The sequence below is a fragment of the Eptatretus burgeri genome, chromosome 18, assembly GCF_056783735.1.
Source record: "Eptatretus burgeri isolate ZD-2024b chromosome 18, Ebu_testis_v1, whole genome shotgun sequence".
Lineage (NCBI taxonomy): Eukaryota > Metazoa > Chordata > Myxini > Myxiniformes > Myxinidae > Eptatretus > Eptatretus burgeri.
Window position 1 is genome coordinate 22,460,500 of NC_140978.1, and position 23,299 is coordinate 22,483,798.

At 42.4% G+C, this 23,299-nt stretch overlaps 2 protein-coding genes across 7 annotated transcripts in view; one reads left to right on the plus strand and one right to left on the minus strand.

The window, feature by feature from the left end:
• The window catches only part of FGD5 (FYVE, RhoGEF and PH domain containing 5), a 133,669-nt gene that overhangs the window by 107,234 nt on the left and 3,136 nt on the right, over window positions 1-23,299 (minus strand). For 2 of the 3 annotated variants that reach the window (XM_085863841.1, XM_085863843.1), the window contains exons 3-8: window positions 9,859-12,174; window positions 8,599-8,721; window positions 7,976-8,063; window positions 7,761-7,825; window positions 4,847-4,877; window positions 1,281-1,432 (exon numbers count right to left, since the gene is read on the minus strand). In XM_085863841.1, coding sequence (XP_085719967.1) covers window positions 1,281-1,432; window positions 4,847-4,877; window positions 7,761-7,825; window positions 7,976-8,063; window positions 8,599-8,721; window positions 9,859-12,174 — 2,775 coding nt within the window. The remainder of the gene's footprint in view (window positions 1-1,280; window positions 1,433-4,846; window positions 4,878-7,760; window positions 7,826-7,975; window positions 8,064-8,598; window positions 8,722-9,858; window positions 12,175-23,299) is intronic. The other variant, XM_085863842.1, reaches the window with a different exon arrangement.
• Window positions 1-23,299, plus strand: part of LOC147008723 (uncharacterized) — a 66,590-nt gene that overhangs the window by 25,363 nt on the left and 17,928 nt on the right. For 2 of the 4 annotated variants that reach the window (XR_015053229.1, XR_015053230.1), the window contains one exon: window positions 13,904-15,972. The exons of the other annotated variants lie outside the window; for them this stretch is intronic. The gene's annotated coding sequence lies outside the window, so the exon portion shown is untranslated. Of the gene's footprint in view, window positions 1-13,903; window positions 15,973-23,299 lie in introns of those variants that run through there. 4 annotated transcript variants of the gene reach the window in all.

Consider the following 23,299-nt stretch of genomic DNA (forward strand, 5'->3'; position numbering starts at 1 on the left):
TGGCTTCGGCCGAACGAATGAACGAATCGACGAACAAACATGCCAAGTTCAAGTCTATTTCCTTCTTTTTTTTTGTTTTTGTTTTTGGTCCCTTCGATTGTTTTGATGTCAATTATTTATTTAACAATTTGATGGTTCCGTGTGCAGTTTCAGCCATGCTGTGTATTTACTGAACTGGTTTTCTTTTCACCTCCACCAACAAAGGTGGTCGGAGGTTATGTTTCACCCCTGTCTGTTTGTTTGACTGTCTGTGAGCGGGATGTTTCAAAAAAGTTATGGACGGATTCGGACGAAATTTCGACAGGTTGGGTGTGTGACACGGACCGATTCATTCGATTTTGGTGAAGATCCGGATCCTGATACTGGAATATTTTTAAGTGATTCTTCACCATTGAGAGGAAGGGCCAAAAACGATATATAGCACATGGCCTTTTTTGCTGGCCATGTTTCTTAAAAAAAAACAAAAAAACATACAAACATTGCAACCAGGCAGGTATTGAGCCTTTCCAAAAAAATGCTTCATAATTCATACCAAATCGTGAAAATTATAAGATGGGAACTAAATCCAAATATTAAAACTCAGAATTACAAGATCTGATCATTATCCAATCTTTCACTTTAGTTCCTAACATGAAGAGATGCACTGTGAAGCAGCAAATGCATTACTTGGCGAATTTCGTAAGTTTTTTTTTTGTGGATTCAGACCATGCCTTACCTTTGGGGATCAGTGTACTGATTGTGAAAAGCTTGTGATGTTCGTGTTCCAAGCAGTGATCCAAAAAATGGAAGACGTGTCTGCCTCCACGGATATTACTCGGAAAGTCACTGAAGTTGTAGTTTGTAGTTAATGGTGAATTATTTCTATTACCTCCGCCACCACCCGGATCCAGACACTGGAATTTTAAAAGTGATTCTTCACCATTGAGTGATAGGGCCAAAATCGATATGTCACGTGATATCTCAAAAAGTTGTGGACGGATCATAAGAAAATTTGGTGTATGAATTGGGTATGTCACAAGCACAAGCCGATTAGATTTAGGTTCAGGTCTGGATGTAAACCGACCTTTCAGTGGGATACAAAATGTAAACTGTTCAGCCCGGTGGAGGTTATCTACAGAGTGCTCTTCTAGTTTAAGAATGTGATCAGATCTTGTTATTTTCAGTTTTATAATTTGAGTTTTATTTCCCTTTAATTCTGGGGATTTAATTAATATTCTCCTGGTGAGGGCTGTTTGAGGTCAGGCTGTCACTCGTGTTGAAACTTCATAAGATATTACTACCAATTGTTGAGCCTCTGCGTGAAGTCTGCGAGTAGCAACTTGTTGAGGTCATAAAGTTGTGGCAGATGGGACAGGATCTGGTCAAGTGTGCCTGGAGGTAGGAGTGGAGTTCCATGGCGTTGGCTTGCCTGTTCGACGGCCTCACGGAAATCCTGCACCAACAACAGGCAAATCAGACACACACAACCGTGCACTATGCTGGACATCATTACGCCCTCCCACCTGTGACATTCACAAACGATGCTTGTGTCCACTTGTGACCTCAGCTGCCAGATAACCATTCATTTATAATTAATTTTCCTTATGACCGACATTTAGGAATGAGTTCCAGCAATCTGATTCCAAATCAAGGATTCCAAAACCTCACATTCAAAGAATGTGGTCACAATTTTTTTCATATACAGTATTTCATTTATAGGGCAGCAATGAGGGTGGCGTAATGGTCCAGTTTGTAGCTGGTGCCGAGTCAGATGTGATGAAAACCATTGTTCTAAGTGTGCCATCAGCATGAAGCTCTATAATTTTCAAGAAGGGAGATCTAGTGAGCTCTCCATTTAATGATATCGTGTTGATGTAACTGATAGATGTGAAATGCTAAATGTCATCATTCCCATCTGAGCACTTGCCTCATTGTTGTGAATTCAGGTTTTAATTAGTTATTTTTCCCCGAGCCCATTGTCCCTCTGTTTTATCTCAACTCTGCTGTCGGTGTGTTTTCCCACTTCCCACTGTGTTCTGTTCTGTTCTGTTCTGTTTTGTTTTCCAACTCTTCCATGAGCCTCGACTGTAAACATACAAATTCCTTGGTTTGTGTTATTAGTCCCACACCGGCATCACCAGTGGGGACTATAGGTTTGCTCTTCGTCTGTCCGTCCATCCGTCCACCATCCCACCTGTGGTTTTTCAGACTTTCTTCCCCATACCCTTTAACATATTCAAATGAAACTTGGTCCATGGTTTATCATGATAAGTTACAGAACAAGTTTGAGTTTCAGAGAGTTTCGTCAATTTTTCCGTGTTATGCCCTTTTTGAACTTAAAAAAATATCACATTGGTAGCGAACATGTATTGCTAAGCAATTATTGCTCTTGTTTTTCCATTGTCTGCTAATGTCATTGCAATTCAGTTCATTGTGCAATGACGTCTCATAATGTCACTCATGAATTATGTGCACACACTCAACGAAGAGCTATAGACATTGTTTAATTAAAGTACGATTGGTGAATGTTAATTAAACGAATAGATAAGGATGAGCTAGATCAGATAAGAGCTAAATTAATTGCTTTGCAAGACATGGCCTCTACCGATGTGATATTTTCCAAGTCCAAAAAGGGCACAACTCTGTGAAAAATTGATGAAACGCCCATAAACTCCAACTTGTTCTACAACTTATCACAATAAAGCCATGTACCAAGTTTCAGTGAAACATGTTCAAGGGTGTGGGGAAAAAAAATAGTCTGAAAAACCACAGGTGGGACAGACAGATGGACAGACGGCCAGACAGAGAGCAAACCTGAAGTCCCCTCTGGTGTTGCCAGTACAGGACTAATAACACAAAACAAGGAATTTGTATGTTTACAGTCGAGGCTCATGGAAGAGTTGGAAAACAAAACAGAACAGAACAGAACAGAACAGAACAGAACAGAACAGAACAGAACAGAACAGAACACAGTGGGAAGTGGGAAAACTCACCGACAGCAGAGTAGAGAGATACAACAGAGGGACAATGGCTCGGGGGGAAATAACAAGTTAAAACCTGAATTCACAGCAATGAGGAAAGTACTCAGATGGGAACGATGATATTTGGCATTTCACATTGACACGATTTCATTAAATGGAGAGCTCCCTAGATCTCCCCTCTTGAAAAGTATAGAACTTCATGCTGATGGCACACTTAGAACAATGGTTTTCATCACATCTGCCTATTGGCATCAGCTACAAACTGGACCATTATGCCACCCTCATTGCTGCCCTATAAATGAAATACTGTGTATTAAAAATTTTTTGACCTCACTCTTTGAATGTGAGGTTTTGGTATCCTTGATTTGGAAACATCACACTCTGGTGATGCTGGTCGGGGACTAATAACGTAGGTCGTGGGATATTAATATGACAAAGGTAGGGTGGGCCCAAAAGGCCTCTTCCTGTTACTCTATGGTCGATTCATTATTTGTGTAAAAAAACAAAAGGAACTGCATTTTCCTTCATACAAAGTAGTTAAAACTGCCGAATGTTACTCATAACTAGCCGATGAAATGGAAAGTTTAATTCGCTTCAAGTTCTCTCATTCTCACAGTTGTTTTGGAGTTTTTCATAAATCACATGGCAGCCACAGGCTCTGACATTTTGAGTGCAGATCATGATGTCATGAGTCTGGCAAGAGAAAACAAATAGCTGAACTGTTGCATGCACTCATGCAACCATCTACTTCACCTATTTGCCCTTGAGGTTATGGTGCTGGCATTGTGGTGGGACATCGAACTGGCATCCTACAAGTTATGGATTAAACTCTGGCTGAAGTTAGCGGTAATTTGGACTCAGACGTTTTAGTAATTCGGCGGCGTAGGATGTCATCGTCATCGGGATGGGTGACGTGGGATGGCATCGTTGTTGGCACGGGTGGTGTTTGGCACTCAGCATAACTGCTCACAGTTATAAAGGGAAAGTCTCGTTTTTATTATTACCATTATTATTATTACTATTATAAATATTATTGTTATTATTCACTGCTATTCAATTTACACCATGTATCATTGCAGTGTCTCTTTTATGACTCTTTCATTTGTACACAGCAATTCATTCATTCAGTCACTAATTCGTCCATTTAGGACTTACGATGGAAAGTGGGGATTTTCTAAATCCCCAGTTTTCATTGTAACTTGTTTATATGGCATGTTGATTAATACCATATTTTTGCCATTTTATCATCATTGGTTATTTATCCCATGGCAGATCCAAGTTCCACACTCTGAGGATAATGCTGTTGAATAGCCTGGTGTTGGCTTAATGGTTAAGGTGGCTGGCTTAAGATCTTTGGGTCTTGAGTGAAAGCCCCTGCCATGCTCTTGATTTAACACCAGGTGGGTTGACTCAGCCTGTCATCCTTCTGAGGTTGGTAAAATGAGTACCAGCTTGCTGGAGCAGGGGCACTGCATTAGCAGCACAGCTATGCCCCCAGAAAATGATGCAGCCTCGCAGCCACAGGCTGCATATGAATAAATGAATAAATAAATAAATTAATGCTGTTGAAACAGAGCTGCCTGGACAATGAAATACATTGGGTGGTTTGCCTTTTCCTTCCCAAAGTGGGGATGGAATTTGGACCGACATATCACTTGAGTACAATACACCCAGTTGAACTAACCCTAAATCTTTTTAACCACGTGAGACGATGGGATTTGGAATGGCTTTGATTCGCAATTGATGAAAGGTATAGCCAGCCACACAAACGCCTCATTATGCCCATATACTTCCATTTAGGGCAGTTAAACTTTTCTTTTACTTAATAAATGCAAAATTAATCCAGTCCCTCTCCAGAAAAAAGAAAAAAAACCCCAAAAACTCACCACATGCAGTAGTTTCAAAGAATCCACAAAACTGTAAAACAAATGGTGAGAAGACAAAACACAACATCAAGAATGAACTCTTCCTAATATCAGTCACTTTTAATGAACCTTGCTAGAATTCCACAACCATGATTGCTTTTATTGTTCTGTTTTGTAATAGCGTTGAGTATCTCCAGGTTCACACTTCTTTTCAAGGTCACGAGCATATAAAACCCGTCGCTCCACTGACGGAAATACCAATCTTTGCTGCGATGGCTAATCCATCGGGCAAGAACAAAAAAGGATTCCTGGGAGATCCTGCTCTCCGTGCGGGGATAACCAACGTCGCAAGTTGGCTTTTACGGTTTCAATATGTGTGCCCGTGTACCCATAATCACAAACCGACCTTTATTTTTATTTATTTTTTTGCATCACAAACCTTTCCAGGAGTTCTCTGAATCCACCGTCGTTGGATTCATTGAAATCCGTTAATCCGTTCAGAAGTTATAACACGACAAAGAGACAGGGTCACGGCTCCTTTGCTCCACCATTTTGTTTCTGGCCCCGACATAAAGAGCAGGGAAAGAAACGGGATTATTGAGCTTGGAGGTCACTTGCCAATTTGACAAGTGACTATTTGATTGACAAATGACCTCACGTATATAACCAAAAAACAGGGCTTTGTGATTATACGTGTGAAGTCACTTATCAATCGAATAGTCCGTGCCACATGGAGTCGCAGCAGCTTGAAACTACTCATCTACCCCCTCCTTTTTATGGTTACAATTCCCCCCCAATTCATAATCCACTATAAAACCCTGCCATTCTGTTAAGCCTGGTTCGGCTGGCAACTTTGCGAAGTGCTCTTGAACACGTAATGGCTGGTGAATTAGATTCTGCCTGTGGATAGGATATAAAAGGACGAATGCTGCAGGTGTGTGGCAGGGAGAGGGAGGATGTTAGGGAAGATGAGGGGGAGATAGAGCGAGAAAGATAAAGCCAAAAGTGAAAGAGAGAAAGAAAAAGAGAACTTGGAAATTGGAAGTACAGTACTGTATTAAAAACAGATGACAACTTTGTTAGCACTGGCGGTGAGATTTAAAGAGGAAAACATGCTGGAGACCACAAGGCAATTGGGTGCATTTGTGGGACCGGTGTTTGAAATGTACACTTTTGGAAAATATGGGAGAGCAGAATCCACATTTAACATCCAAAGCAAACCGGCTATGCTTTATGCGAGTACTTGCTGACCGTGTCGTTGTTGCGATCCCATAATAGCCCATGGCACCTGTGGCACCAGCCATGGGGAGAGATGCCATTCATCCTGACCCATTCTTTTTGTTGGCCATATAATATGTTATGTGACTGTTCCATATTGTCTCTCAGGGCTTTGTCATAAGATTTTGTGTGCAAAGTAATTTAATGATTCTTGTTGTGCTTGTTGTTTTTATTATTATTATTATTATTATTATTATTATTATTATTATTATTATTATTATTGTTATCTCTTGTGAGTAAAACTCGTACTTAAACTATAGATATTTCACAGAACACTTCGCCCCATGCTTGAGAAAAAGGACATTGGAAGAGTTTTTTTTAACTCTTGCTTTGCCTTTCCGAGCACGATCTACATTTCCTGTGAGCCACAATTTTGTCTGAATTTCGATATCACCCAATGCTAAAATACAGTACTGCAAAACAGGTTTTTTTTGTTTTTTAAGTGCCAAGAAGATAATTTGTGTTCTACAGTGTTCAACTACATAATTTAATTGAAATATAATAAAGGTTTTAAAGGCTGTAGATGTAAAATGAAACAAACTTTTTTTCCGTAAGTTTACCACCGTTGATGCACCTTCTAAGATGCCACTTTATTTGACACATTGAATTAGCTGTTTGTGCCTGTTGTTTGTGTCCTTTATGATGTCCCTAAAAATGGTAAGTTTCCTGTTTGTAGCTATTTTCAATTTTGTGTTTGACTGCCAGGCAGGCAGACAGACAGACTGATAAGATTACCTCACGACGATATGCGCGCAGGTGTGATTGTGACGAGATTCAGTACATTTTGTCAAATTCAGAGCCAAATTATTGCTAAACTGCAGGTTCGTGTTCGACAGTGTTCAAAATGTATAATTAAATTGAAATTAAATAGTTCCTCAATCATAGACTGATGTCTGCAGACAGACAGACATCCAAGCAAAGTGAACCAGTTGCTTAACCCTGCTTTGCCCTTTGCACGCATGGGTGAAATATTAGTATGGAGACGTTTTCTCTTCCTGCCATTGGCCTGTTAGAAAATGAGGAAGCCATTATAAAAAGAACTCCAGGTGCCCCCATTTTCAGACGCTTGGTTTCAAATTTGGCCAATCAGCATTTGGCTAGCTTGGGGTCTTACCCCTCATGTATGGGGTAGTGAAGAAAAGGTTTGTGCACCCTGTGCATGCAACAACATTCATTGGTTATGATTGACGAAACCCATTGTTCTTCACACTCCTCTTACAGGAGATTTTAACCTTTTAATTGAGCAATCACTTTTTATTTTTCTACATCTATGCTTATCTAAGTAACTCTACTTTGAAAGACTGTTCATATTCTGCCCTTTCAACTTTTAGGAAAACAAATCTACCCCCTAAACCACTTCTGTTGAACCTAAAACAGTTTTCGTCCTTGAATCTAATGCTGATAGGCAGTGAAATACCCGCCACAACCTCTCCCAGCCCCCCTCCCAATCAACTTTTATTTTCACCACATATTCCCATTTTCATAACCAAACGCAATCCCCAGGTTGAGAACCTTGAGCTTAAGAGACTGTAAATGCATTTTGGGTACACTTGTGTGCTATCTTTCTATTGTTGCCAAAGTACTGCCGATTGTTCACCACCTACCCAGTTCCAAGTTGCACTTTCAGTATTGTTATCACAATTTTTTGGAAACTCACCTTCTCTCCGATTGTACCATCTCTTTGGCTATTTCTTGCAATTTGCTTTCTTTGTCAACATTATCCTGTAAGACAAAAAAAACCCCCAACATTTCCTAAACGTGTTTTATTTGATACATTAGCGAATCATCATATTAAGAGCATAAATAAGTGCCAGATTTGAAATTCTTGACAATATTATCGTGTTTGGATAAAATGACAAAAGGTGTGCAGACCAATTCCTTCCGACGGTTGCCCTGGTTCGTTCCTTCGCCGGATTGCGATTGTACTGTGCTGTTCTCGCCATGGCAAGAAGTAACGCATCTGCAGTGTGCACAAACAACAAAGTCCCATCGTTTCACATCAAGCCCTACATGAAGCATCGGCACTTCTGATAACAATACCTATAAAGGATTTGCACTGTGATACCATTTATAGTTCCATACTGTTTGTTTGAAACAAGTTTGTTTTTGTTGCAGTTTCCTTCTGTTTTTTTTTGTGCTGAATGTGACACCTTTGCTCTCTCGCTTTGGCTTCCTGTTCATAGTGCTACACCATCTGCACTCCGATGAGAGCTTTTGTTAATGAAAACTCATAGAGGAGCTTCCTGTTTTCCATCTTTTTGTTCAGTATCTATGGTTTGATTATTTTGTGTTCTTCTTTCGTGTTCTCCATTTTATTTTTAATTGTGTGGACATCCCAGTTATAGTAGTGTAAAATAATTCACAGCAATACAACTATTCTTACTTATATTGTTGTCCTCGATGCTATTTAACTTCTCCTCATAGATGCTATCATTTATTTTAACTGTTTTTCTTCCTTCCCAAAACTCAACACTTTCCTTTTATCTGCTTCATACCTTTTAGGGTCTATCTCTGTGCCCTTTTTGCCTTCCAAGTTGCTGAAGTTGCTCATGTCTACGTATCCATCGCTGTCTGTACCGCATGTTGCGCTGCCACTCCTTTCCCCGCTAATATATCTGCTAGGGAAAGAGAAAATACATTCACTGGACTTTTCAAATGGCACAGTACACATATCTATGCACAGAAACCTGATGATTCAAGTGAGGCATCTCATGGGTTTGGTAAAAAAAATTTAAGACCACATCAGATCCTTCAGGGATAAAGTTTCATCGCAGACATGGGTGAAGGACAAGAAGAAAACAAGAGCAATAATTACTTTGCAATACATGTCCACTACCGATGTGATATTTTTTTAAGTTCAAAAAGGGCATAACTCTGTGAAAAATTGACAAAACGCCCTGAAACTCGAACTTGTTCTGTAACTTATCACAATAAAGCCATGTACCAAGTTTCAGTTAAATATGTTAAAGGGTATGGGAAAAATATCTGAAAAAACTGCAGATGAGACGGACGGACAGCCAGCAAAGCTATAGTTCCTCTGGTGAAACCGGTAGGGAACTAATAAGGGTCTAAGGAAAATAGGCAGGTAACCAGAAGGTAAATTTAAAATTATTAGTGACCTAAAATAGGTTTGAGAAACTATCTCAAATTTTCCTACATTCATTATCCATTGTGTCGTCATTTGATTTTATATGATAAAACCATAAAACTCTGTCGGTATGTAGAATTTTCCATCTTTAGTTGAGCGTGTCTCTATTTTGGGTTGCAATTTCAAACTCACTCAATTAAGGGGAACTTGGCAGCACTGAAACAATAACCTGTAAATCTGTGGGGAAACAACCATGTTTTCTTCGACCGTAAGCGGAGGTGGTTTAACAGTGCATGTGGAGTGCAAAACAGGAAGCAAAATTGCACTAGATTGTAGTGCAAGAGAGGATACAGTTAGTGCAAACATTGTCGTTTGTTGTTCTATCGATGTAGTTTCCTTATGAGACTTACTATAAAGTTTGATTGGCATTTTATTCTGCATGCAAAATCAATACAATAACGATAGAATATGTGAAAAACACTTCTCAATAATACAAGAATCTAAAGGAAATCTTCAAGGAGACCGTGACTCGTTTTACAATGACGATATCAATTATTCTCCAACCAGATGGAAACTGCCAAGAATAATAGCTCACGTTATTTAAATGCTATCCTAATAATAGGAAAATAAGTGGCTACCAGGGACTCCAAACTTTTCCACTGCATACCTGGGTTTGGTTCGATTACTCTTGCGTACAGGTGGGGTCATGTTTTCATAGTCACCACTTCCAGGAAGTACATTTTCATAATCAGTGCAGGAAGATGAGGAAGGGCTAGGGAAGGAGATCGAACGAGGTTTGGTGAGTGGCAAAATGGAGTGCGAGGGACGCTGATGAACTTCAAATGACTCGACACGGCAAATAAGTTTGTATGTTTTTTGCCTGCCATGATATGTGTGCTGGGTTAGTAAAGGGGAAGCTGGTTTTCCCCGTTGTGCCCGCTTTGATTTGATACATGGGGAGTTTCCAAGGCTTTTCCTGTCCATCTCTGGAGACTTTGTCAAGCAATGAGACAGCTCATTGGCCAACTGGCTGCTATCTATCTTTTTCTTCATCGAGATCTTGAAAGGCAGTAGACGCTTGAGAGATGACTTCTTTTTAGGACTTTGCTTGGAAGGTCTGTCTTGGGGCTCAATCTCCATCAGTATGGATGGTGAACTCTTGGCGATGGGTTTGCGTGTGATTGTAGCAAGCTCAAATGGTGGTGGAATATCACGCACAAGTAATGCCCCAGTGGTCCTGTTCCACTCTCTATGCTGCAAACATCCTCTTGTTCTGGTATTTGCTAATCCTCTCGAAGTGCCATGCTCTGGGGAGATGGCAAGTGGTGAAGGTGGCACAAGGCCAGGCCACCTACGACGTTCTGCAGGTGAAACTAGAGCACCTTGCCGGCTCTGGAACCGTCCTTGGGAGTAGAGAGCAGGCGTTGACTGCAGTTGGGGCTTCATGAATGCTTGCGAACGACGGTCCTGCCCACCACCTTGCTCAGCAGCCCGCTCCTTCGTCAGACGCCCACCACAGCTCTGGGTACGTGGTGTGCCTTGTACCAATCCATCCACAATGTGGTCTTGAGAGGTGTGGTTTTCATCATCCACATGCTTAAACAACAGTGATGTTCCTGTGAGTGACTTTGCATGTGGAAGTTCATCAACTTTCTTATCAGCAGGTGCAGTTGTCATGCCATAGATCTCAGAATATAAACCATCTGAGGATTCATCGACTGAAGATGCCACAGAATCAACCTCATAGTAGTTTTCTTCTACCTCACCATTGTCATTATTATCATGCTGTACACTCTGTTCTGATGACTTGATAGCTGTCATCATCCATTTTTCCATGTTCCCTTCTTTCAAATTTTCCTCGTGGTCCGTCTCAATTAGTACAGGAGTATTTTCCTCATTTCCTTCCTTGAACTTGTCTTCGTTTTTGTCTTTTACAGCAACATAGTTATCACAATTTTCTTTATCGTTTCCATTTTTATGGCTTTTTATGGCTACTGTCTGTTCATCATCCTGATTGAGCGGTACACCTTCTGTAAGACTTTCTTGATAAAGATAATTTTGCCTCTGATCATAATTCCCTACACGTGTAGTCAAAACAGATTCTGACTCAATTAATTGTCCAGGTATTTCCTCCTGGCTGAAACTGTTTCTGTTTTTTGATGATAGTCCTTGGAGTGGAAAATGCTCACAACTGGCAACTACTTGTTCTTCTTCTTGCCTGTCTTTCAGTAATGGGACATTATCTTGGCCACCTTCATCGTTCCCTTTCACAATACCTCCATAATGCTCCACACCTGGTGTTTCTCCTGACATTGGCATATTAACACTCGCATTGTCCACTAAAACAGGAAATGCGGATGGCTCATCTAAGCTTTGACTATGGCTTATTCTTTGTGTCCCCTGCTCTTCCTTGGACATTTGCTGATCTGCTTGGCCTAACTTAAGAATGATCTCTCCAGTCACCTTATTCCAATGAATATTTGACACCTCGGAATCCAGGTGTTCTTCCTCACTTGGAATCAATTGATAAACTTCTGTGACCATTGCCTCTTTACTGGAAATTGCTTCGGTTTCTCCTCCCTCAGCCTTCCACGTCCTAGCATTCAAATCCTCAATAGAAACCTCCTCCTTTGTGGCATCCTTTATGGATACGGTGTGCTCCTTTAACAGACCTTCACCTTTTTGTGTTATTTTATTCTTATTGGCTGAGCCAATAATACCAAAACTTCCTTGCTGATGCTCCTGTCGCCCCTGCCCCTCTGTCCCAGTGCCCTTAACTCTCTTACTATAGCTACTCTCATTACTATCAATGGCTCTCCATGTTCCTCCATCAATCTCACTGTGCCGACATCGCTCTGCATCCACTCGGGAAAGACTGGCGCGCCGTGGGGCATCTGAGTGCAGGTAGAACAGTGAGCCACTCTGCCTCCAGGCCAATGTGCTGGGCCCTTCCAATCGGCTCAATTCAGCCTTTCCGCTCGTCCTGCACCATACACACACAAGCACACTTGTATCTATCAAACAATGATTTCTAGCACATTTGCTTTTGTTAACATCAAGTTATTCTTATTGTTTACATCCTGTTCAGAACAAATTGAAATATCATTAATATAGTGGGTAATAAAATAACTTGAGCAGTGTTCATATTGCTCTTTCTTTTTTTTTCATACAGTCAAGGCTCATTGAAGACCTAGTAGTGGGGCAACTTATTATAACAATTGTGCATTGTGTGAGGAAAGCACCAAATTTGGCACACTAGTAGCCTAACATATTATGAATAGATTTGGATATTGGGCCATCTCAAATTCAGCCGCTTATGGCTGTGGCAGCCATTTTCCACTGCCATAAAAAAATTTGAGATGGCCCAACATCCAAATCTATTCATGATATGATAGGCTATTAGTGTGCCAAATTTGGTGCTTTCCTCACACAATGCACAATTGTTATGCTATATTTAGCTAAGTTGCCCCACTATAGTGCACTGAATGCATCAGGACATAACAGGACAAAAGGAATGGGAGAGAGGGGGACTTGGACAAACATTGGGTGTGGAGAGGAATGGGGGGGGTGGGGGCGCAAAAGATGCATGGGGTGCAGAAAAGGATGAATGGGTGGACAAGATGGATACAGAAGGAAACTCTCAGGAGGGAAAACTGGAAATTTGGAAGGAGGGAGATTTGGGGTGGGGTGGAGAGGGGGTTAGCCATGGCAGAAAATATCATGGTTTTGGATGGAGGATGGTCTGAGATGTAGTCAAGTATCTACGGAGAGTATCCGAACAACCCCCGCCCCCAGGACTCTCCCAAACCAAATTTTTTAGCTTCCTTTTATGGTCCTATTACACATTTGAGATGTTAACAAAAAAATTTCCCGGCACTCTGGCGATATTCAAGATGGCGTCCAAAATGGGTAAAATCATACAATACGTTATGTAACATCTCAAAGATGTGGCAAATTGGAAAAATAATCATTGGGATTTGGTTCCTGATCATTAGTTACTAGTTTCTGATAATTGGGCTTTGTTGCAATTTTTAAAAATCCAAGATGGCGTCCAAAATGGCCACCAGAATATGCGAAATCATAGAAAATTATATATAAGCTAAAAACTGTGACAAAATTGTAAATTATTCATTGGAATAATGTTTCTCATCATTAATAACTAATACCTAGTGATTGGATTTTGTTACAATGCTTAAATTCCAAGATCACATCCAAAATGGCCACAATAGGCAAAATCATAGAAAATTGTATATAACAGCCTGAAACTAAGAATAATATACAGTAAATTAATATTTGGATTAATTGCAATATATGTTCCTCATTGTTAGAAACAAATAGGCCATGTGGTGATTTATGTTTTATTGCCATCCATAAAATCCAAGATGGAGTTCAAAATGGTTTTAAAAATGGTAAAATCATCGTAAATATCAAATGTCAGCTTAAAATAATCCATAATGTAAAAATAATAGAGGGACAGAACCTTGGAATATTCGTCTTGTAATTATTATCAAGGATGTTTATTATTGTTATCGTACTTGGAATTGAAGATGGCAGACAATTTGAAAACCAGAAAACACACGCTCACACACCCCCACACCCACACACCCACACAAACACACCCCATATACACACCCCGATGCACTTTGAATATTTACATACACTCAAGTATTATGTGTACTAATCTTTTTATGTGTATTTTTTTCTCTTTCCAGGTTAGATTAGTTCGCTTAGCAGGACCGTAGCTAGTCAAGATCAAGATCACAAGTCAAGATGTCAGACAAGCAAGAAATAGTTTAATGTAATCGTCAAAAGAAAGTTGTTGAAATCGAAAGAAAACGCAAACGGGAACATTGTGTCATTCATATGTCTGGAATAAAGCATGGATCGTTCACATATTTTTCAGACTTGAATCCAAATGATAGATTGACACTTCTCAAAAATATATGGGATCGTCGCTTAGCTGAACCACCAGGTTCTTCATATCGAGTGACAGATATCTATCAGGGCATTCCTGATGAGATCCAGGAGAACGACGGCTATCACCGAGGATTTTACCAAAGATTTACCCTGAACCTACATAGGTTAACAGCGAGTAAACCATCTAACGAACCTGAAGCTCCTGGACCATCTGCCAGCCAAGAAGGAAGGGTAAAGCGCAAGAAAGCATCAGAAAAGATCATTTTTTAACCTGATTGTATTTTCTGCAATACTGAAGGCTGAATCCATGTGAAAAAGGCAGGCATCGACACAAAGGAAGGCACCTCTTCATTTGAACGTGATGGATGGCAGAAAGTGCTGCAAATAGCAGAAGATAACAATCACGAGTGGCTCGTAAGGCGAATCCGAGGATTTGATTTGTTTGCAGCAGAGGCCCAATACCACCCAAAATGCAGAAAGCAGTATATCAATTATCAGAAACTAGTAACCAATGATCAGGAACCAAATCTCAATGAAATTTTTTTCCAATTTACCACATTTTGAGATGTTATATACCGTATTTGATGATTTTACCGATTTTGGCGGCCATTTTGGACGCCATCTTGAATATCGCCAGAGTGCCGGGAATTTTTTTTGTGTAATAAAACATCTCAAATGTGTTAACATCTCAAATGTGCAATACGACCATAAAAGGAAGGACCATAAAATGGAGTTCAAAATGGTTTTAAAAATGGTAAAATCATAGTAAATATCAAATGTCAGCTTCAAATAATCCATAATGTAATAATAATAGAGGGACAGAACCATGGAATATTCGTCTTGTAATTCTTATCAAGGATATTTATTATTGTTATCGTACTTGGAATTGAAGATGGCAGACAATTTGAAAACCAGAAAACAAAAAGTTGGTTTGGTAGAGTCCTGGGGGGGTGGGTTGCTCGGATATCCTCCGTAGATACTTGACTACATCTCAGACCATCCTCCATCCAAAACCATGATATTTTCTGCTATGGCTAACCCCCTCTCCACCACACCCCAAACCTCCCTCCTTCCAAATTTCCAGTTTACCCTCCTGAGAGTTTCCTTCTGTATCCATCTTGTCCACCCATTCATCCTTTGCTGCACCCCATGCATCCTTTTATGGGGGGGGGGGCACGGATACCCTCCATAGAAACTCCCCTGATGGTGGTGAACAGCTCTCTTGAAGACATGGAGGGAAGAATGAGATGGAAGAGAATGTAGAAGTTTTTTCCATGGGTAGGAAAAAAGAGGAACGAATGAGTGGAGATGAGCAGTGATCCTGGATTTAGTAGTTTCACCAGTAGGGGAATGATGGTGGACCACACATACCCTGCAGAAACCCAGGGGGGGGGGGACAAAGCACAGAAAGAGCAGAGAGTGTGAGACCAGGAATGAGGCAGGAGAAGACAAAGACACCACTGAGCTGTCTGCAATGGTGAAGTGATAGGCCCATAGACTCAGTTCATCGCAGGAGATTCCAATAAGCTTAAAGGCCTTGATTTTCATGGCATCAAGCTGAGCAAGATGTGAGGCAGGGATACCAGCCCATAGGGAAGAGCAGTACTCCATCAAGCAGCGGATAAAGGCCTTGTAGGTGTATAGGAGTTCAGGTGTGCCAATGAAGGACTTTATATGACAGAGGATGCCCTGTCGGCGGCTGGCTTTGGAGGCCAACTTTGAAATTTTGTTTGCCCAAGAAAGATCGGAGATCATGGGTGATAGTGAAAACCTGGAGTTTGAGTGACTGAACTTCCTCAAGAGGACTATGAACAAAATATATGGGGAGTGCAGGGTATGCGGGGTTGTGAGATGTTCAGAGAGAGAGAGAGAGAGAGAGAGAGAGAGAGAGAGAGAGAGAGAGAGAGAGAGAGAGAGAGAGAGAGAGTTCAGAGAGAGAGATTTCTCAGGATTTTAAGACATATTCCAAGTGTTTGACCAGCTTGTGATTTTGTCAAGGTCAGAAGAGAGTGAAGATGCTGCAGCCTGCCTGCATGAAGGATGAGGGATGTCACGGCAAAGGATGGAGTCATCAGCAAAAATTAAGGTGGTTTTCCTAGGGAGTCAGAGAGATCATTTATGAAGATCAGGTGAAGGACTGGGCCCAGAATACTGCCTTGGGCACTACTCTAGCCTTCAAAGGGAGAGGAGATGAAAGGATTCTGTTGAGTGCCACACATTGGCTATGTGAGTAGAGCAAGTCAGTGAGCCATGTGTGGAGTTGGCCTTGGATGCCGTAGGCAGAGAGTTTGGAGAGCAATGCAGGATGCAGACGATATCAGGTCAGGTCAGGTCAGGTCAGGTATGGGAGCATGCCGCAGAGCAGCGCATCACTGCGTCCACTTTCCGCCTGTCCTCCAGGAGCCTCCGTCTGGCCATCCCACAGGCAGATGCCTGGACCATCCCTATCTCCTTGAGATGCCGATCAACCTGCTGCAAGCATGAGGCACATGGTTGGCCCATTGGCCTACTCCACTCAAGAGGCACCCCCACGGAGAGAATCAGATGAGCAGGATCAGTATCAGGAATATAAGCCACATGTCCATACAGCCGCAGCTGATGCTTATGGACTATGCAGGTAACAAATCTCATTTGAGTCTCTCTCAGCAACCGCTCGATGCACACAAAGTCTGATCAGCGATAGCCAAGGATTCTCCGAAGAGACCTGGTAAGGAATTAAGTCGCCGTCTCAGATCTCTGGTCAAAGTCCAAGTCTCACATCCATAGAGCAAGACTGGAAGCACCAAGGACCTGAAGACTTGGACTTTCATCTTCCCACACAGGTTCCAGCAGGACTGGATCCCCATGATCCAGTGAATCCATGACTCCCCAGGCCCGACCTAGACATCTATATACCTCTGGCTCACAGCCAGCAGAGACATGAATATCACTGCCAAGGAAAGGGAATCTCTTTGCAACCTCAACATACTCACCACAAACACGTACAGACAAGATAGCAGCATCCAAGATGCCACTGAAAGCCTGGATCTTAGTTTTGGCAAAGGAAACCCGTAATCCCAGCGGCTCAGACTCCTCGAGGGCCCCAAAAGGATATCCAGAGTCCCTGCAAAGCTGACTGCCTCATCTGTGAAATCAAGGTCAGAGATCTTAGCATTCCCAAACCATGCACCGCAGCTTGATCTCTCCAAAATCCTCCCCAGAATCCAGTCCATACAAGCGCTGAAAAGTATGGGGGCCAGTACACACCCTTGAGGAACTCCAGCAATAAAGAAAAGTCAGAGATGGTATCACCACATCTCACAGCACTTTCAGTACCAGTGTATCGTTCAGACATCAGATTGTTCAGTTTTGGTGGCACCCCACGAAGACCAAGAATCCTCCAGAGGCATCCCGATTCACTGGTTTGAACGCTTACAGAGATCAACATAGGCTGCAAGCAGCCCCTGCCAAAACTCTAATCTGCATTCAGTGAGGACCCGAAGAGCAATGATACAGTTAATCATTGACCTCTTTGGTGCAAAGCCTGACTGCTCTGGACGCTGGTGCTCAAGCAGATGGTGGCGAACCCTATCAAGAATTTTCCAAGCAAATACCTTGCCCCGCACTGAGAGCAGCATCACCCCTCGGTAGTTGTTGCAGTCCTGGCGATCACCCTTCCCTTTCCAGAGAGGGACAACAAGGCTCCTCTGCCAGTCAATTCAGATGATCCCTGTGTTCCAGGCAGAGCACAGAACTGCATGCAATGACATGAGTACGGCATTTCCACCAGTCTTGAGAAGTTCAGCATGGATGCCACAGATCCCTGGAGCTTTACCCCATTTCAACCAGTTCACTGCAGCCTGTGTTTCCACAAATGAAGGTGGATCACAGTTGATTGGAGGGTCAGCAATCAGGATAGTAACACCCCTGACATCCAACTGGACAGCTGGTGGATCAGGCTGGTGCAGCCACTTGAAGTAAAGGCCCAGTCACACTTTGACGTTTTAGCCAGCTTATGCCGATTTTTGAAAAAATTGTCTAAAACGCTGGCACACGTCGAATACGTTATGGGTAAGTTTTGGAAACATTGAGAGCACGCTGCAAAACACTGTCATACATCGTAGTACACTGGCTTTCATCGTTGTACTTTGCGGTTGTCCTCAAATTTTAGCATGCTTGAATTTTTACGACTTATGCCAGCGTATGACTCACAAGTTCCGCATAACGCTGGCCATAAGTTGTAGGCACGTTACGCGATCATTGACACACATCAACACACGTTAATTGTAAGTTAATCATAAGTCGAAACACGTCGAGGTAATGTTTAGCGTACCCGAAACCTATTTCTAACCTTTGAGTAACGTGTTGTAGGCACGTTACGCGATCGTTGACACACATCGACACACGTTAATTGTAAGTTAATCATAAGTCGAAACACGTCGAGGTAATGTTTAGCGTACCCGAAACTTATTTCTAACCTTTGAGTAATGTGTTGTAGGCACATTACGCGATCGTTGACACACATCAACACACGTTAATTGTAAGTTAATCATAAGTCGAAACACGTCGAGGTAATGTTTAGCGTACCCGAAACTTATTTCTAACCTTTGAGTAATGTGTTGTAGGCACATTACGCGATCGTTGACACACATCAACACACGTTAATTGTAAGTTAATCATAAGTCGAAACACGTCGAGGTAATGTTTAGCGTACCCGAAACTTATTTCTAACCTTTGAGTAATGTGTTGTAGGCACATTACGCGATCGTTGACACACATCAACACACGTTAATTGTAAGTTAATCATAAGTCGAAACACGTCGACGTAATGTTTAGCATACCCGAAACTTATTTCTAACCTATGAGTAACGTGTTGTAGGCACGTTACGTGATCGTTGACACACGTCGACACACGTTACTTGTAAGGTACTCGTAAGTCAAAACACGTCAAGGTAAGGGTTAGCATCAGTGTTCCAGACTTCCTGGTTTTTTTTTTCCTTCGGTATGACGGTGATGTCGACACTTCAATTTGTAGTGCGGTTATGATTTAAATCGTTGAGCGGCAGCCTATTAATTATATTATATTATAACTGCACTAGAAATCGAAGTGTCAACATCACCGTCATACCGAAGGAAAAACAAAAAAAACCAGGGAGTCTGGAACACTGACACTAACCATTACCTTGACGTGTTTCGACTTATGAGTAACTTACAAGTAATTTTTGTCGACGTGTGCCAACGTTCGCATATCGTGCGTACAACTTATTCCCATCGCATGCGGAACGTGTGAGGCAAACGGCAAGTACGTTGTAAAATGTTTAACACGTTTAAAAGTACAAGACGTACTCCACTTACGATGATGTATGATAGCGTACTTTAGCGTTCTATTCACGTATATCAAACTTACCCAAACCGTATTCGACGTGCGACAGCGTTTTAGAGGCATTTTTCCGAGGTCGGCATATGCTGGCAAGATCGCCAAGGTGTGACTGCGATGTTGACACTTCCATTTCTCCGGCGGTTATGATTTGAATCGTTGTGCGGCAGCTTTTTAATAGGCTACGCCACGTGATCGTCGGCGATATGTGCAGCGTGCTATGCATAAGTTAGACTAACGTTGGGCATAGGTTGTGAACGCTGACAACAGGCTAAGCATTCAGTGGTATAAGTTATCTATAAGACAACGAAACATTCTGTGTCCGTTACTAATATGTTATGCATACGACCAACTCGTTATGAATACGTCCGAATCTTTAAAAAAAAAACATCAAAAGTTCAGCATAAGCCAGCGTTTTACATACATTTTGATACGTTGCCATTGCTGGCTAAAACGTCAAGGTGTGACTGGGCCTTAACCGGCCCAGCGGGCCTTCACTTCGGACTACTCTGTTAAAAGCCCACCACCCTCCACTCTAACTGCAGTACACCGAGGGACAGGCTTGGAGGAACGAAATGTGTGAATTCTCCTGTAAGCAGGAAAATAATCACTTGACCACAGGTGATGCTCGACCCCTTCACAGATTCCTCGCACATAGGCCTCCTTATCCACCCTTAGCACACATACAGTTTTACGCCTCAGCTCCCTGAACAGCTCAGCTCTGCCATTCAGCCTGGCCCTGCAACTCCTGTCAATGGTATTCAATGCCCCTTGAGAGACAAAATTCTTCTTCGCCCTCCAGAGAGTTCCAAGACATCCACCAGGAACAACAAGGATGGTGGTCTTAAAGGCACTCCACAACTCTTTTCCGGATTCCTAAAAGCACGCAGAGTCCCCAAATCCCAACTCAGCCTGTTCGCAAACTCCTCAGCTACCCTCACATCCTTGAGCTTGCCAACATCCAGCTTAGGCTGGGATGGTACCATTGTCCCGGATTTAAGCTGAAACTTCAGAGTTGCTACAACAAGCATGTGGTGAGTATTGAGGAACTGAGCACTCTGGTAGACCCTACAGTTCTGGATCATCAACGAGGACATGCTCAATCTCCTTTGCCACACCACCAGCATTGGAATACCATGTCCAGCGATGAGCCTGTGGGCGCTGAAACCATGAACCAGCCAACCTAAGTCCATGATTTTTGCAAAGTCAAGGAGCTTAGTGCTATTTAGGTTCACAATTCCAGATCCATGGGGACCAACACACGACTCATAACCATCCCTATCAGTTCCAGTCGACGCATTGAAATCCCAAGACTAGAAGTGTATCTCGTCTGGGGCACTGATCATCCACAGACTCGAGGGCGGCATAGAATGCGTCCTTCACGGTGAGATCACTCGCTTCAGTCAGAGCATACACAGAGACCAGGGAAATGACACTCAAGGAGTGATGAATCCTTTGTCTCATAATACGCTCGTTGACCGGTGTTACCTCAATTATTATTGGAGTCAGCTTGTTGGACACAGCTGCAGTAACTCCTTTGGCATGGTGACCATCAGAGTGACCATACCAATGGGCATGGTGACCATCAGAGTGACCATACCAATGGTAGATGTAACCACCTGATATGATCTCACTGCAATCCGGTCTCCGAACGTCAGAGAGAGCTGCACTACCAATATCCAAACGTTTGAGCTCAGATGATAACAGAGACAGGTGATCATCCTCTCTTCGGGATAGGACATTGCAGGCACCCACCTGAAGGAACCGCCTCAGGTTAACCCAAGGAGACCACCGTCTGATGGACGACACCTCAGCAACACCCAGACACACACAACTGCAATCTGACCCAGGAAGGTTACCCTATGGTTTTCCTCCTATCATCAAAGAGGGGGGTCCTGAAGGCCTAGCCCCAATCCCGTCATCTGGTGAGCTGCCCTGCGGAGAGCAGCTGCACAGAAGGTACTCCCACGGAGTGTGTTTTCAGATGTATTTTTGCTTTTGGTATGTTTTGCGGAATGAATTGTTTTATGGTGGCTGGAGTGCAAATCCTGCCACCAAACTCCTAATAAGAAGCAATTCAACTGCAGGACGCCATCCGCAGACACAATTGGGCACCAGATATGGATGGCCATTGGCTCGTAAGAAGATCCTCTGCCCTTGACAGGTTTTGTTTTACACCCTCCTCACCAGAAAAAACTAGTGGGGGGATACTGTTTCGTCGCCGACAACCCGACCATGAAACAGGTTAATGCAGGTTTACATGATACCTGTAGCAAGTCACAGATCTGATCTGGCCTGACAATAAGCCTGACCAGACTATATCGAAAGCTCGATATGTCCAGAGAGACAGCCCTGAACTCATGGCTGACCGTGAGGGCCTCCACTGTTGTTGGGTGAGTCGAAGCAGCATGTCCAAGATGGTGTGATCTGGTCTGAATCCAAATTAATGACCTGAGATGAGATTGTTGGAGAAAAAGAAAGATTTCCTATCAACTGTAATGATGGATTTCATTACCTTGCTGATGATTGTAAGTAAGCTGATAGGTCTGTAGTTAAGGGGATCCATTATTGCACCTTTTTATGTGATGCAGTGATGTTGGCCGATTTCAAGCATATCGAAGACGACCGAGGGCAAGTGATGGGGTGAAATGGTTAGACAGAGGATCGGCAAGATCAGCACAGCAGGTTTTTAGGACATGTGAGCTGATGCCGTCCGGTACAGTATAGCAGAGCCAGAGTCGAAGTTGACAGAAACTTCTCCACTTTCTCAGGTGCAAAAAATATAATCTTTGCTACAAACCCCCCAGTTTTAGCTGTAATAATGCATCAGCGCCTTATTGCGAGAGGTATTCAAATGTATTAAGAATGATATTCTCCCAAAAGATGATAATAGTCCAAAACACGCCAACTTTGATTTCTATTTTTCAGCAGTGTCCCTCGACTTCTAACGTGCGTGCTCCATTTGGCCTTCAAATTGTCCACTGTATTAAAACAGAATTTCTCGATTACTTCTTCAGCTGTGTCTCAATTGCTTCAGTCAGTCCTCGTCATTATTGAATTAGCTGTCAAACAGGTGGGACATCAAATTTCAACAAATAAATAAAGTCATCACTGTTGGTTCAGGTCCAGGCTGCATGGGGAGCAGGTACCCAGGCAAAATTTCTGCCGTTAGAACTATAGTATATGAGTCCTACTCTCATATACTATAGGTGGTAACAGGTCCTACTACAGTAGTCTGCAGAGAATTACTAGAGGAAAGGAATGCTATTTTTGACTTGGTGGGGAGGGTGATTCAGTTGCTCAAGACCAGTCAGGAATGGAAGTCTGTGCAACACAGGTATTGTGTATAGGCATGTTTTTGTGAAGGAGAACACCTTTGGCCAACATTCCTCAGCATTTGTCCTGAATGACCTGTAAAAAAATTTTCTTAACTCTTGTGTAATATTCCCTTGTGATTGGAGATTCCTGAGGCATAGAGGATACCCTTGTGTCTCAGACTATTGAGACCATGATCTTGCTGGCTGAAAGTTTTAGATAAAAAATTTATTGAGGGGCGGTTGATGTGTTTTAACAAGATATTAGGCTCGTAGTGGAGCTGCCTCACACACATATACACGAGACACCACAGGACCGTTAGAAGAGACAAACACAGCCACTGAGCTTGTAGGAGATGCCGCCACTTCTCGGGGCACTCTGGGTACCAGCAACACCACAACAATGGTGCCGCCTTTCTCACCGCACACAGCGGGGGGATTTCTGTTGGAGGAATTTCTTGCTCCCCATGGATGCCAACCTTTGGGGACTGTTTGTGCACTTATCCTTTTAAATACTGAAC